The sequence below is a fragment of the Epinephelus lanceolatus genome, chromosome 7 (assembly GCF_041903045.1).
Source record: "Epinephelus lanceolatus isolate andai-2023 chromosome 7, ASM4190304v1, whole genome shotgun sequence".
Lineage (NCBI taxonomy): Eukaryota > Metazoa > Chordata > Actinopteri > Perciformes > Serranidae > Epinephelus > Epinephelus lanceolatus.
The window spans coordinates 23,771,905-23,788,394 of NC_135740.1; the positions used below are offsets into that span (position 1 = coordinate 23,771,905).

General features: G+C 41.3%; 3 protein-coding genes and 2 pseudogenes across 3 annotated transcripts in view; all 5 read left to right on the forward strand.

Annotated features, from left to right (window-relative positions):
- The first annotated feature begins 548 nt into the window (after positions 1-548).
- LOC117260988 (protocadherin alpha-3 pseudogene) lies at positions 549-3,047 on the forward strand (annotated as a pseudogene).
- A 682-nt stretch (positions 3,048-3,729) lies between these two features.
- LOC144463889 (protocadherin alpha-3 pseudogene) lies at positions 3,730-6,331 on the forward strand (annotated as a pseudogene).
- A 933-nt stretch (positions 6,332-7,264) lies between these two features.
- On the forward strand, positions 7,265-9,917 carry LOC117260836 (protocadherin alpha-2-like). Its single transcript, XM_078169618.1, has 2 exons — positions 7,265-9,755; positions 9,846-9,917. Exons 1-2 carry the CDS (start codon positions 7,380-7,382, stop codon positions 9,915-9,917), a joined length of 2,448 nt encoding a protein of 815 aa, XP_078025744.1. The 5' UTR covers positions 7,265-7,379.
- A 125-nt stretch (positions 9,918-10,042) lies between these two features.
- On the forward strand, positions 10,043-12,770 carry LOC117260837 (protocadherin alpha-3-like). Its single transcript, XM_033632943.2, has 2 exons — positions 10,043-12,564; positions 12,759-12,770. Exons 1-2 carry the CDS (start codon positions 10,207-10,209, stop codon positions 12,768-12,770), a joined length of 2,370 nt encoding a protein of 789 aa, XP_033488834.2. The 5' UTR covers positions 10,043-10,206.
- A 922-nt stretch (positions 12,771-13,692) lies between these two features.
- The window catches only part of LOC117260979 (protocadherin alpha-C2-like), a 198,071-nt gene continuing 195,273 nt past the window's right edge, over positions 13,693-16,490 (forward strand). Inside the window, exon 1 of the mRNA XM_033633148.2 lies at positions 13,693-16,180. Within this exon, the coding sequence (XP_033489039.2) occupies positions 13,808-16,180 (2,373 nt within the window). The 5' untranslated portion in view covers positions 13,693-13,807. The remainder of the gene's footprint in view (positions 16,181-16,490) is intronic.

The window sequence follows — 16,490 nt, forward strand, 5'->3', positions numbered from 1 at the left end:
CAGTCTTTGCGCCTCATTGTGACTGCTGTCCATGGTGCTGAAATGAACGTTTTTCTATTCTCCAGGCAAAAGGAGTTTCTCGTCTGAACTGGGGAATGTGTGTTTTTGATATTTAGATCACGAGAAATTCTAAGTTATAACTAATGATTGGAAAGTCTTAACATGCTCTAGTGTTTCTGCTGAGTTGTTGAAACCGTGTTCATCGGCTTTGTTTTTTTTAATTCCGAAGAACTTTTGTTATTTGAGTTAAAATCTGTTCAACTACTTGTGGTTGTTGTCCGTGGTGCTGGAACACATGAACATGTCGAACACAGATTAAATGTTAAAGAAACACAGCAAATAGTGTCATTTTTTCATCAATTAATAACCCTCTAGGCGGGTACACACTCCCCATAAGAATGCACAACTTCAGGCTTGTTGTAGTAGATTATGTAAAGTTTGCTGAACACCTCTGGGTGTCACTATAACATTGGGAAAGCACAGACGAGACTAGGGTTTGTCCCTCCCTCTTCAAGGCTTTTGTTTCCTACTAGAGTGAAGACGGTATTTGTATCAAGCACATCAGCCGATGGAATAACAATTCGCGTGTCGCAATATGCGGCATTCAGTGGGTTGAACATAAATAACTGTTTGTGGAAGTGACCGCTTCATGTGTGTACATGTGTTGTTGGATAACGATGGGGACCGATCCAAACACTCGAACAAAGGACTGCTCCTGGTTGGCTTTTTATTTGGCTCTGCTGCTGCTGCTGGTCGGGAAACAGGCTTTGGCTCAGATAAGGTACTCTGTTCCCGAGGAGGTACAAGACGGAACTGTTGTTGGAAATGTTGCCAAGGATCTTGGCCTTGACATCACCTCTTTGATTGCTCGACGGTTCCGTGTTGTGTCTGAAAGTAAGGACGCTATTTTTGAAGTAAACCAGAATAATGGAGCACTGTACGTCAACAAGCATATTGACAGAGAGGAGTTGTGTCAGGGCAGCGGTGCATGTCTCATGGAGCTAAAAATCCTTGTTGAAAACCCTCTGGAAATACACTATGTAGTTGTAGAAATTACTGATGTAAATGATCACTCTCCTAGTTTTCCTAAAAGAGAACAGACATTTGAAATAGCCGAACAAACATTGCCAGGGAAGCGATTTAAACTACACACTGCTCGTGATCCTGATGCTGGAATTAACTCTATTCGTACATACACTCTGACATCAAATAATCACTTTGAAATAGACATCCGCCAAAGCGACGAGGATAAGATACCATTTTTAGTGCTGAAGAAATCGTTAGACAGAGAACAAAAGAACAAACACACGCTGCTGGTTACAGCAGTTGATGGAGGCAAACCTCCAAGATCAGGAACACTGAATGTTTCTATTATTGTTCTTGACAGTAATGATAATCGTCCAATGTTTAGTCAGGAAATTTACCAGATAGAAATATATGAAAATGCTCCTATCGGTAAATCAATATTTCAAATGAATGCAACGGATCCTGATGAAGGTACAAATGGGGAAATTGAATACAGCCTTGGAACAACCTTGACAGGGAAAATCTATGACATTTTTGAGTTGGACAAATTAACTGGAGAAGTAAGAATTAAAGGGATAGTGGACTATGAAGAAAACGATGTTTACAAACTCGACGTTGAGGCATTAGATAAAGCAACACCACCATTAACAGGTGAGTGTAGGCTCATTATAAAGATAATCGATGTTAACGACAATGCGCCGGAAATAGTAGTCACATCACTGTCAAATACAGTGTCTGAAGACTCAAAACCTGGCACAGTCATTTCACTACTTAGTGTAAAGGATAAAGACTCTGGTGTCAATGGAAAAATAATATCAAGCATAACCTCAGAGGTGCCGTTTGAATTAAAGCCCTCCTATAAGGAGAACATATATTCAGTTGTCACTAAGGGATTTTTGGATCGAGAGGAGGTGTCACATTATGAAATAACAATAAAAGCTACAGATTGTGGTGAACCTCCCTTATCTACTGTTAAAAATCTCAGTATTGAGATATCAGATGTAAATGACAACAGACCACATTTCGACCAAAATCCATTACAGTTTTACCTGGTAGAAAATAATGTTGCTGGAAATTCAATATTCTCTGTCAGCGCAACGGACAAAGATTTGAATGAAAATGCAGCTATTTCATATCATATTGTGAGAGAAGAGAGTCAGAGTGATGTCATGTCTTTCCTCAATATAAATCCAGATAATGGACACATTTCCGCGCTGAAAAGTTTTGACTTTGAAACAGTGAAAACTTTCCAGTTCCAAGTTGTCGCCACAGATTCAGGAACTCCGTCACTAAGCAACAACGTGACAGTGAACGTGTTCATTCTGGATCAGAACGACAACGCTCCAGTCATCCTGTATCCAGTCAGCTCCAACGGTTCTGCTGAAGGTGTGGAGGAGATTCCCCGCAATGTCAACGCAGGACACTTGGTGACTAAAGTCAGAGCCTATGACGCTGATATAGGATATAACGGCTGGTTACTCTTTTCACTGCAGGAAGTCACTGACCACAGTCTCTTTGCTTTGGACCGCTATACAGGACAGATCAGAACACTTCGCTCATTCACAGAGACAGACGAGGCTGAGCATAAACTGCTCATACTGGTCAAAGACAATGGCAACGTTTCACTCTCAGCAACAGCTACTGTCATTGTCAAACTTGTGGAGCCCAGAGAGGCTTTTGCAGCTTCTGATGTTAAAAGTGCAACTAAAGTTGACGAGGAGGACAATGTCACATTTTACCTCATGATAACTTTGGGCTCAGTTTCTCTACTTTTTATCATCAGTATCATCGTGTTGATTGCAATGCAGTGCTCCAAATCCACAGACTATACTTCCAAATATCTACAAGAGGCTAATTATGATGGGACACTGTGTCACAGCATCCAGTACAGATCTGGAGACAAACGCTACATGTTAGTTGGACCCAGAATGAGTATAGGATCTACTATAGTCCCTGGCAGCCATGCCAACACACTAGTGCTCCCTGACAGGAGGAGGGGATCTGGAGAGGTAAGACTTTAACAACACAGTTTTATACATTATGCTTACAAGCATACAATTCTTTGGTTGTACTCAAAGTTGGCTTCTCGTTGCGTCTCTAAAACACTCTGCACAAAGAATACACTTCACAGCTAAATCAAATATTTCATGTCAAGTGAGTTTGTTTTTTGTACAGATGCTAATAGGTTTGTTTGAGCTTCTATTGTCTCTTCTGTCTCGTTAATATACAAAGCGTTCGATTAGAAAGACAAGTAACAGTGCAAGTCAATAGAAACATGCTGGGAATAGCAAGGTAGCTCCGTTTAGAACAGCCACACTGTACTCTCTGCTTCTCTCACCGTTTGTTTCTCCTGTACATGCACACACACTGTTCCAGGTGGTTCCAGAACAGTTCAGCTTATATCCATTGATTCAAAACTTTGAATATATTGCAATGTCCCTGTTGATTTGATTGAGCAAAATGCAATGCCTTAGCTGTTTTGATACTGAACTACTTTTGCTATGAGAGGAAAGGGTTGTGCAGCTACTTGTGATTGCTGTCCATGGTGCTGGAAGACATGAACATGTCAATCAGAAATGCAATGCTTAGGAAACACTTGAAAATTACATTGTTACTGATCAATTAATAGCCACCTGGGCAGGTGCACGCTCCTTATATGAATGCATTATGTCAAACTTGTTTAGTAGAACATCTAGTAGAGCTTGTTGATTACCTCTGGGTGTCACTATAACATCAGGAAGCCACAGACTAGTTTGTCCCTCCCTCTTCAAGGCTTTTGTTTCCTACTAGAGTGAAGACGGTATTTGTATCAAGCACATCAGCCGATGGAATAACGCATCGAGTTTCGCAAATATGCGACTCTCAGCTGGTTGGACATAAATTATTGTTTGTCGAAGTAACCGCTTCATGTGTGTACATGTGTTGTTGGAAAACGATGGGGACCGATACAAACACTCGAACAAAGGACTGCTCCTGGTTGGCTTTTTATTTGGCTCTGCTGCTGCTGCTGGTCGGAAAACAGGCTTTGGCTCAGATAAGGTACTCTGTTCCCGAGGAGGTACAAGACGGAACTGTTGTTGGAAATGTTGCCAAGGATCTTGGCCTTGACATCACCTCTTTGATTGCTCGACGGTTCCGTGTTGTGTCTGAAAGTAAGGACGCTATTTTTGAAGTAAACCAGAATAATGGAGCACTGTACGTCAACAAGCATATTGACAGAGAGGAGCTGTGTCAGGGCAGCGGTGCATGTCTCATGGAGCTAAAAATCCTTGTTGAAAACCCTCTGGAAATACACTATGTAGTTGTAGAAATTACTGATGTAAATGATCACTCTCCTAGTTTCCCTGAAAAAGAACAGACATTTGAAATAGCTGAGCATACATTACCAGGAAAAAGATTTCAGCTTCATACCGCCCGTGATCCCGATGCTGGAATTAACTCTATACGTACATACACTTTAACATCAAATAATCACTTTGAGATCGATATCCGCCAAAGCGACGAGGATAAAATACCATTTTTAGTGCTGAAGAAATCGTTAGACAGAGAACAAAAGAACAAACACACGCTGCTGGTTACAGCAGTTGATGGAGGCAAACCTCCAAGATCAGGGACACTGAATGTTTCTATTATTGTTCTTGACAGTAATGATAATCGTCCAATGTTTAGTCAGGAGATTTACCAAATTGAAATACAAGAAAATGTTCCAATCGGTACTTCAATATTCAGAATAAATGCAACGGATCCCGATGAAGGCACAAATGGGGAAATTCAGTACAGTCTTGGAAAAACATTGAGACGAAACATCTATGACATTTTTGAGCTAGACAAATTAACTGGAGAAATCAGAATTAAAGGGATAGTAGATTATGAAGAAAACGACGTTTACAAACTCGACGTTGAAGCATCAGATAAAGCGACACCACCATTAACAGGTGAGTGTAGAGTCATTATAAAGACAATCGATGTCAACGACAATGCGCCGGAAATAGTAGTCACATCACTTTCAAATACAGTGTCTGAAGACTCAAAGTCTGGCACAGTTGTTTCACTACTTAGTGTAAAGGATAAAGACTCTGGTGTCAATGGAAAAATAATATCGAGCATAACCTCAGAGGTGCCTTTTGAATTAAAGCCCTCCTATAAGGAGAACATGTATTCAATTGTTACGAAGGGATTTTTGGATCGAGAGGAGGTGTCACATTATGAAATAACAATAAAAGCTACAGATTGTGGTGACCCTCCCTTATCTACTGTTAAAACTCTCAGTATTGAGATATCAGATGTAAATGACAACAGTCCACATTTCGACCAAAATCCATTACAGTTTTACCTGGTAGAAAATAATGTTGCTGGAAATTCAATATTCTCTGTCAGCGCAACGGACAAAGATTTGAATGAAAATGCAGCTATTTCATATCATATTGTGAGAGAAGAGAGTCAGAGTGACGTCATGTCTTTCCTCAATATAAATCCAGATAATGGACACATTTCCGCGCTGAAAAGTTTTGACTTTGAAACAGTGAAAACTTTCCAGTTCCAAGTTGTCGCCACAGATTCAGGAACTCCGTCACTAAGCAACAACGTGACAGTGAACGTGTTCATTCTGGATCAGAACGACAACGCTCCAGTCATCCTGTATCCAGTCAGCTCCAACGGTTCTGCTGAAGGTGTGGAGGAGATTCCCCGCAATGTCAACGCAGGACACTTGGTGACTAAAGTCAGAGCCTATGACGCTGATATAGGATATAACGGCTGGTTACTCTTTTCACTGCAGGAAGTCACTGACCACAGTCTCTTTGCTTTGGACCGCTATACAGGACAGATCAGAACACTTCGCTCATTCACAGAGACAGACGAGGCTGAGCATAAACTGCTCATACTGGTCAAAGACAATGGCAACGTTTCACTCTCAGCAACAGCTACTGTCATTGTCAAACTTGTGGAGCCCAGAGAGGCTTTTGCAGCTTCTGATGTTAAAAGTGCAACTAAAGTTGACGAGGAGGACAATGTGACATTTTACCTCATGATAACTTTGGGCTCAGTTTCTCTACTTTTTATCATCAGTATCATCGTGCTGATTGCAATGCAGTGCTCCAAATCCACAGACTATACTTCCAAATATCTACAAGAGGCTAATTATGATGGGACACTGTGTCACAGCATCCAGTACAGATCTGGAGACAAACGCTACATGTTAGTTGGACCCAGGATGAGTATAGGATCTACTATAGTCCCTGGCAGCCATGCCAACACACTAGTGCTCCCTGACAGGAGGAGGGGATCTGGAGAGGTAAGACTTTAACAACACAGTTTTATACATTATGCTTACAAGCATACAATTATTTGGTCATATTCAAAGTTGGCTTCTTGTTGCGTCTAAAGAACAGTAGGCTACACAATACACTTCATAACTAAATCAAAGATTTCTTGTCAAGTGTGTTTGTTTCTTGCACAGATTCCAATAGGTTTGTATGAGCTTCTGTTGTCTCTTCTGCCTCATACTGCTTGTTTTCATAGATAGAGATGTAAAAATGCAAATCAAGATAGAAATATGGTGGATGTGGCAACATACCTTCGTCTACAACAGCCATGCTGTACTCTTTGCTTCTTTCACCGTTTGTTTCTCCTGTACATGCACACACACTCCCATAACCATGATGAATAATACTACATGTGAAATACTAAAAAGAGCCTTTCCTTTGTAAAAGGACAGTCCTGCCTTTTTCCACTGTGACTGCTGTCCATTGTGTTGAAATTAAACTTTTGTTGTCGGTCAAAAAGAGTTTCTATTTTATATGTGGGCAGTGACGTTTGACAGGTGGTTCCAGAACAGTTCAGCTTATATCCATTGATTCAAAACTTTGAATATATTGCAATGTCCCTGTTGATTTGATTGAGCAAAATGCAATGCCTTAGCTGTTTTGATACTGAACTACTTTTGCTATGAGAGGAAAGGGTTGTGCAGCTACTTGTGATTGCTGTCCATGGTGCTGGAAGACATGAACATGTCAATCAGAAATGCAATGTTTAGGACACACTTGAAAAGTATATTGTTATTGATCAATTAATAGCCACTGCACGCTCCCTATAAGAATGCATTATGTCAAACTTGTTTAGTAGAACATCTAGTAGAGCTTGTTGATTACCTCTGGGTGTCACTATAACATCAGGAAGCCACAGACTAGTTTGTCCCTCCCTCTTCAAGGCTTTTGTTTCCTACTAGAGTGAAGACGGTATTTGTATCAAGCACATCAGCCGATGGAATAACGCATCGAGTTTCGCAAATATGCGACTCTCAGCTGGTTGGACATAAATTATTGTTTGTCGAAGTAACCGCTTCATGTGTGTACATGTGTTGTTGGATAACGATGGGGACCGATACAAACCCTCGAACAAAGGACTGCTCCTGGTTGGCTTTTCATTTGGCTCTGCTGCTGCTGCTGGTCGGAAAACAGGCTTTGGCTCAGATAAGGTACTCTGTTCCCGAGGAGGTACAAGACGGAACTGTTGTTGGAAATGTTGCCAAGGATCTTGGCCTTGACATCACCTCTTTGATTGCTCGACGGTTCCGTGTTGTGTCTGAAAGTAAGGACGCTATTTTTGAAGTAAACCAGAATAATGGAGCACTGTACGTCAACAAGCATATTGACAGAGAGGAGCTGTGTCAGGGCAGCGGTGCATGTCTCATGGAGCTAAAAATCCTTGTTGAAAACCCTCTGGAAATACACTATGTAGTTGCAGAAATTACTGATGTAAATGATCACTCTCCTAGTTTTCCTGAAAAAGAACAGACATTTGAAATAGCTGAGCATACATTACCAGGAAAGCGATTTAAACTACACACTGCTCGTGATCCCGATGCTGGAATTAACTCTATTCGTACATACACTTTAACATCAAATGAACATTTTGAAATAAATATCCGTCAAAGCGATGCAGGTAAAATACCATTTTTAGTGCTGAAGAAATCGTTAGACAGAGAACAAAAGAACAAACACACGCTGCTGGTTACAGCAGTTGATGGAGGCAAACCTCCAAGATCAGGGACACTGAACGTTTCTATTATTGTTCTTGACAGTAATGATAATCGCCCAATGTTTAGTCAGGAGATTTACCAGATTTCTATCATGGAAAACGTTGCAATCAGTACGTCAGTCTTTAGAATGAATGCAACGGATCTCGATGAAGACAGTAATGGAGAAGTTGAATTCAGCCTCGGAAAAACCTTGCGGCGGAAAGTTTATGATATTTTTGAACTGGACAAATTAACTGGAGAGATTAGAGTTAAAGGGGCAGTGGATTATGAAGAAAACGATGTATATGAACTGGATGTAGAGGCTTCAGATAAAGGAACACCTCCACTGACAGGTGAGTGTAGAGTCATTATAAAAATCATAGACGTCAACGATAATCCACCGGAAATACAAGTGACATCACTGTCAAATACAGTGTCTGAAGACTCAAAGCCTGGTACAGTTGTTTCGCTCATCACTGTGAGGGATAAAGACTCCGGTGTGAATGGAAAAATTATTTCGCTCATATCGAATGACGTGCCCTTTGAATTAAAGCCCTCCTATAAGGAGAACACGTACTCGGTTGTCACTAAAGAATTTTTGGATCGAGAGGAGGTGTCACATTATGACATTACAATAAAAGCTACAGATTGTGGTGAACCTCCCTTATCTACTGTTAAAACTCTCAGTATTGAGATATCAGATGTAAATGACAACAGTCCACATTTCGACCAAAATCCATTACAGTTTTACCTGGTAGAAAATAACGTTGCTGGAAATTCAATATTCTCTGTCAGCGCAACGGACAAAGATTTGAATGATAACGCAGCTATTTCATATCATATTGTGAGAGAAGAGAGTCAGAGTGACGTCATGTCTTTCCTAAACATAAATCCAGATAATGGACACATTTCCGCGCTGAAAAGTTTTGACTTTGAAACAGTGAAAACTTTCCAGTTCCAAGTTGTCGCCACAGATTCAGGAACTCCGTCACTAAGCAACAACGTGACAGTGAACGTGTTCATTCTGGATCAGAACGACAACGCTCCAGTCATCCTGTATCCAGTCAGCTCCAACGGTTCTGCTGAAGGTGTGGAGGAGATTCCCCGCAATGTCAACGCAGGACACTTGGTGACTAAAGTCAGAGCCTATGACGCTGATATAGGATATAACGGCTGGTTACTCTTTTCACTGCAGGAAGTCACTGACCACAGTCTCTTTGCTTTGGACCGCTATACAGGACAGATCAGAACACTTCGCTCATTCACAGAGACAGACGAGGCTGAGCATAAACTGCTCATACTGGTCAAAGACAATGGCAACGTTTCACTCTCAGCAACAGCTACTGTCATTGTCAAACTTGTGGAGCCCAGAGAGGCTTTTGCAGCCTCTGATGTTAAAAGTGCAACTAAAGTTGACGAGGAGGACAATGTGACATTTTACCTCATGATAACTTTGGGCTCAGTTTCTCTACTTTTTATCATCAGTATCATCGTGCTGATTGCAATGCAGTGCTCCAAATCCACAGACTATACTTCCAAATATCTCCAAGAGGCTAATTATGATGGGACACTGTGTCACAGCATCCAGTACAGATCTGGAGACAAACGCTACATGTTAGTTGGACCCAGGATGAGTATAGGATCAACTATAGTCCCTGGCAGCCATGCCAACACACTAGTGCTCCCTGACAGGAGGAGGGGATCTGGAGAGGTAAGGCATATTTAAATATGTTCTTGTAGGCTGGTGTCCAGAATCACAGTCATGGATGGACTGATATGTTTGTGACTGTGAACACTTTAGGCTCACAGTGTGAACCTATCCGACTTGTTGTTGTGTGAGATGACCAGTGAATGGCCTCTTCATGTACAGTAGCTGGTACTTTGTCAGTACGATTATACATCCATTTTTGTGTTGGAATCGCATGGTGGCACTAAACAACCAGAAATAAGCATCACAGCAGTTTCCCATCCCTCGGTCTGTGAGACTGCCTCTGAAGCATTCGGGAGGGCACGTCATTATCATGCGAGTGTGATTTTGTTGTAGCGATTTTCTCATCCATAGAAACCGAGCGCATTGTGGGGATTACTTCTTCAGTTACTGGATATGTAAACAGCCTGCAGTTCACTTGGTATTTTCTGGATTTATCAATTGACACCAGACAATGGAACAAAGCCGACATGACTCCTGGCGACAAGGAGGTAAATGGGTGGCCCTCGTGCTGGCTTTTTGTTTGGTTTTAGACAAAGCATCTGGACAGATCAGATATTCTATATCGGAAGAAATCAAAGAAGGGACAGCCGTCGGAAATATAGCAAAGGATCTGGGAATAGATCCAAATATATTAAAAACAAGGGGATTTCGTATTGTCTCTGGCTCCACTGATCCTCCCTTCCAGGTAAACCAAAACGACGGGATTTTATATGTAAATCGTAAAATTGACCGTGAGGAAATATGCCAGCGGACGAGTGTGTGTTTGATAAACCTTAAAACCGTGCTAGAAAACCCTCTGGAGATCCATTATGTCGCCGTGGAAGTGTTAGACGTAAATGATCATTCGCCCTCTTTCCCGGAGAATAACAAAAGGCTCGAGATTTCAGAGTCCACTTTACCGGGAACCAGGTTTCAGCTGCATGCTGCTCTCGATCCAGATGGAGGTGTGAATTCAGTGCAACAATATAAACTCAGTCCCAATAATAATTTTCGGCTTGAAGTTAAAGATCGCGGGAAAGATGGCAAAGTGCCTATTTTACAGTTGCAGAGCCCGTTAGACAGAGAGGCCTCTAGCAGCCACAAACTGCTGCTCACAGCCCTGGATGGAGGTAAACCTCCTAAAACAGGGACCGTGGAGATATTTATAGATGTTTTAGATGTGAACGACAATGCGCCAGTTTTTACAAAAGATGTGTATTCTGCAGAGATAAGTGAGAATTCACCAGTTGGAACAATAGTTATACGAGTAAATGCCACAGATAGGGACGACGGCGCAAATGGAGATGTTAGCTATTTTTTCGGCGATGTAAATAGTAAGGTGCGCGAACTGTTTGATGTTGACCCGATCACAGGTGAAATAAGTGTGAAAGGACTATTAGATTATGAAGTGGATGAAAGCTACGAGATAGATATTCAAGCATCTGACAGCGGTGCTGTCCCACTTAGAACGGATAAAAGCGTCACTGTAAATATTAAAGACGTAAACGACAACGCACCTGTAATTGAGGTGACGTCACTGTCTAACAAAATTTCAGAGGACTCCAGACCAGGAACAACAGTAGCACTTCTTAGTATTATCGATTTGGACTCTGGAGTGAATGGGAAAGTTATCAGCTTTGTAAAAGACGATGCCCCCTTCACACTAACGCCTTCAATCCAGGACAACATGTACGCTGTCGTGACAAAATCACAGCTTGACAGGGAAAATAAATCGACTTATGATGTAACAGTCATCGCAAAAGACGCAGGTGAACCTGCCCTAACATCTGAAAAGACATTAAGAGTTGTTGTATCTGATGTAAATGACAACAGTCCAGAGTTTTCAGTGAGTCAATATAATTTTTATGTCACCGAAAATAACGCACCAGGAGTGTCGTTGTTTTCTTTAAGTGCGTCTGATCGTGATGAGGGAGATAATGCGCTTATTTCCTATCATATTATTAGAGATGCAGCTCATTCAAATAAAGTGACATCATTCCTTAACATAAATCCTGAAAATGGAGATATTTTGGCACTAAAAAGTTTCGACTTTGAAACAGTGAAAACTTTCCAGTTCCAAGTTGTCGCCACAGATTCAGGAACTCCGTCACTAAGCAACAACGTGACAGTGAACGTGTTCATTCTGGATCAGAACGACAACGCTCCAGTCATCCTGTATCCAGTCAGCTCCAACGGTTCTGCTGAAGGTGTGGAGGAGATTCCCCGCAATGTCAACGCAGGACACTTGGTGACTAAAGTCAGAGCCTATGACGCTGATATAGGATATAACGGCTGGTTACTCTTTTCACTGCAGGAAGTCACTGACCACAGTCTCTTTGCTTTGGACCGCTATACAGGACAGATCAGAACACTTCGCTCATTCACAGAGACAGACGAGGCTGAGCATAAACTGCTCATACTGGTCAAAGACAATGGCAACGTTTCACTCTCAGCAACAGCTACTGTCATTGTCAAACTTGTGGAGCCCAGAGAGGCTTTTGCAGCTTCTGATGTTAAAAGTGCAACTAAAGTTGACGAGGAGGACAATGTGACATTTTACCTCATGATAACTTTGGGCTCAGTTTCTCTACTTTTTATCATCAGTATCATCGTGCTGATTGCAATGCAGTGCTCCAAATCCACAGACTATACTTCCAAATATCTCCAAGAGGCTAATTATGATGGGACACTGTGTCACAGCATCCAGTACAGATCTGGAGACAAACGCTACATGTTAGTTGGACCCAGGATGAGTATAGGATCAACTATAGTCCCTGGCAGCCATGCCAACACACTAGTGCTCCCTGACAGGAGGAGGGGATCTGGAGAGGTAAGCTGGTTTACATCACCAAATATTTGGTTTAAGTTTTAATTCTTACTGTGTTTCCTAAAAACCTTCACGGCTTAACTTGGGTACTAGTACACACATTTATTGGTTTGTTTTGTTGAGGGAATGACTCTCCAGGCGAGTCTGAGTAAAACTTTGTTCAGACATGTTTGTTACAGATGCTGTTGTGTCTTCAGAATAGTAGTTAGTTTGTCAGTCTACTATTTTGTGACTTAGCTTCCTGCTTCTGTTTGCAAGAACTTCTTTATGAGAGATCCTTTCATATGTGGACCTTGTAAAACATACCTATACCCTCTCCTCGTCATTGTGAACACCAGAGATGTTTTTATACAATGAAATGAATTCTTCATTTTTACAAGTGAGAGAATAGAAAAAGCAAATGCCTTACTCGACTGCAACCTCTCTTGTGGAAATAGCTTTGCCAACAATCATCTATAGCTGTAAAACATTTTTAAACAATGGCTGCCTACACTGATATGCTGTTAACAATTCACGTTGGTAGTATTTATCATAACTGTGCAAAAAACATAATAATTGAAAGCCACAAACAATGTGGTTAAGACAGAAAAGACTGCAAGTTTGTTTGGAATCGCTATCCATGGTGCTGAAATGTCTTGCCCTAACTTTTTTCAAGCAATAATATGAGCAAAGCAAAAATCAAACAAGCAAAAATTAAAAATAAATAAACACATCAGTGGCTTAGGTTTTTTTTTTTATCAGACACTGAATTTATATTACCACTTAGAAGAGGTTATTATTGAGTTTTTTGTTGGGCATAGAATATCAGTAAGTCATGCTGTTATTTTCTGTGTGTAGCAGAGGTTACAAACATGTACATAGCTGTAAGAATGTCAGAGCCTTGTGCATAGCATTACAAGTTTGTGAACATGTTGGTTTTTAACAACCTGCTTTGTCACCGCTTCTCTTGTGACATCTCAAAGTGGATTTTCTGATTAAAGAAAATACTCTGCTATAATATTTTCACAACTTAATATCGTCTAAAATGTTGTCCTATTGGTGTCACTGTAGCACCAATAAGGCCATAAAGGGACTCAGTCCCTCCCATAAGAAAGCTTTTGTTTGGTACATCACAGCAGAGGATACATCTCATTCACGGCTGCGAATTGGATGACACGGTGTCGTGGGCTTTTCAAACATGCGATACTAAACGGACTGGATTTACACATTTGATTTGCTGCAGAAACAGGCTCCTGTGTGTGAGGATATGTGTTGTTTCATAACAATGGGGACTGAAAGACGATATCGCGCAAGTGACTACTGTTGGGTTGCTTTTCAGTTGTCCTTTCTGCTGATTTTCGGAGAGCAGGCTTTGGCTGAATTAAGGTACTCTATTCCAGAGGAGATGAAAGAAGGCACAGTTGTTGCAAATGTCGCTAAGGATCTTGGTCTGGATAAAACCTCTTTGATTGATCGCAGATTTCGAGTTGTTTCTGGATCTAAGGACGCTTTTTTCGAGGTAAACCCGGACAATGGAGCCTTACAGGTCGGTAAAAAGATCGACAGGGAGGAGCTGTGTCACGGTAGCGGTGTGTGTCTGATGGAGCTGAAAATCCTTGTTGAAAACCCTCTGGAAATGCACCATGTTGTTGTAGAAATAACTGATGTAAATGATCACTCGCCAAGTTTTCCTGAAACGGAACAACAGTTTAAAATAGCAGAGCATACATCTCCGGGAACGCGATTCCAACTGCTTGCGGCCCGTGATCCCGATGCTGGAATGAACTCTATTCGTACATACACCCTATCATCAAATGATCAGTTTGAAATAGATACTAGTCAAAATGATGAGGACAAAATTCCGTTTTTAGTGTTGAAGAAATCGTTAGACAGAGAAAAACAGAGTAAACATTTGCTATTTGTTACAGCAGTTGATGGAGGTAAACCTCAAAGATCAGGCACACTGAACGTTTCTATTATTGTTCTTGATATTAATGATAATCGCCCGACATTTAGTCAGGATACTTATCAGATAGAAATATATGAAAACGCCCCAGTTGGTACTACTGTCACAAACATTAATGCGAAAGACCCAGATGAAGGGACTAACGGAGAAATAGAGTACAGCCTTAGCAAAACATTAGCACGAAGAGTCTACGAGATATTTGAACTGGATAGTTTAAGTGGAAATATAAAATTAAAAGGAGAGGTAGATTTTGAAGAATCGGAGGTTTATAAACTAGATGTTGAGGCATCTGACAAAGGAACACCTCCGTTAACAGGGAGGTGTAGAGTTGTTATAAAGATTAAAGACGTCAATGATAATCCACCAGAAATAGAAGTCACATCATTGTCAAATACAGTGTCTGAAGACTCAAAGCCTGGTACAGTTATTTCACTTATTAGTGTGACAGACAAAGACTCTGGTGTCAATGGAAAAATAATATCAAGCATAACCTCAGATGTTCCCTTTGAACTGAAGCCCTCCTATAAGGAGAACATATATTCAGTTGTTACGAAGGGATTCTTGGATCGAGAGGAGGTGTCATATTATGAGATAACAATAAAAGCTACAGACTGTGGTGAACCTCCCTTATCTACTGTTAAAACTCTATATATTCAGATATCAGATGTAAATGACAACAGTCCACAATTCTCTCAAAATCCATTACAGTTTTATCTGGTTGAAAATAACGTTGCTGGAGCCTCAGTGTTCTCTGTCAGCGCAACGGACAAAGATGTGAATGAAAATGCAGCAATTTCATATCATATTGTGAGAGAAGGGAGTGGAAATGATGTAACGTCATTCCTCAATATAAATCCAGATAATGGACACATTTCCGCGCTAAAAAGTTTTGACTTTGAAACAGTGAAAACTTTCCAGTTCCAAGTTGTCGCCACAGATTCAGGAACTCCGTCACTAAGCAACAACGTGACAGTGAACGTGTTCATTCTGGATCAGAACGACAACGCTCCAGTCATCCTGTATCCAGTCAGCTCCAACGGTTCTGCTGAAGGTGTGGAGGAGATTCCCCGCAATGTCAACGCAGGACACTTGGTGACTAAAGTCAGAGCCTATGACGCTGATATAGGATATAACGGCTGGTTACTCTTTTCACTGCAGGAAGTCACTGACCACAGTCTCTTTGCTTTGGACCGCTATACAGGACAGATCAGAACACTCCGCTCATTCACAGAGACAGACGAGGCTGAGCATAAACTGCTCATACTGGTCAAAGACAATGGCAACGTTTCACTCTCAGCAACAGCTACTGTCATTGTCAAACTTGTGGAGCCCAGAGAGGCTTTTGCAGCTTCTGATGTTAAAAGTGCAACTAAAGTTGACGAGGAGGACAATGTGACATTTTACCTCATGATAACTTTGGGCTCAGTTTCTCTACTTTTTATCATCAGTATCATCGTGCTGATTGCAATGCAGTGCTCCAAATCCACAGACTATACTTCCAAATATCTCCAAGAGGCTAATTATGATGGGACACTGTGTCACAGCATCCAGTACAGATCTGGAGACAAACGCTACATGTTAGTTGGACCCAGGATGAGTATAGGATCTACTATAGTCCCTGGCAGCCATGCCAACACACTGGTGCTCCCTGACAGGAGACGTACTTCTGAAGAGGTAAGAAAGATCACTTCATTTCAAGACAGTTCTGGTATGAATGCTAGCAATACATGAAACACAGATCCTATAAATTAAAGTGCCCCAAAAGTACTGAATCACACCACCTTATCACTATGAACCACAGACATAAAGGTCATCACTGAGGGAAATGAAGATGTGTGTTGTAATGAGACTGCTGAGTGAAGTTGTTGGTTTACAGGTGGTTGTGTGGTTGGTTCTCACACAGCAGAAAGTGTTAACTGATGACGCTTTGGACTGCAGTTAGTATGCTGTGGTTGAACTTTAATGCTGCGTTTTCTCGGTGTAC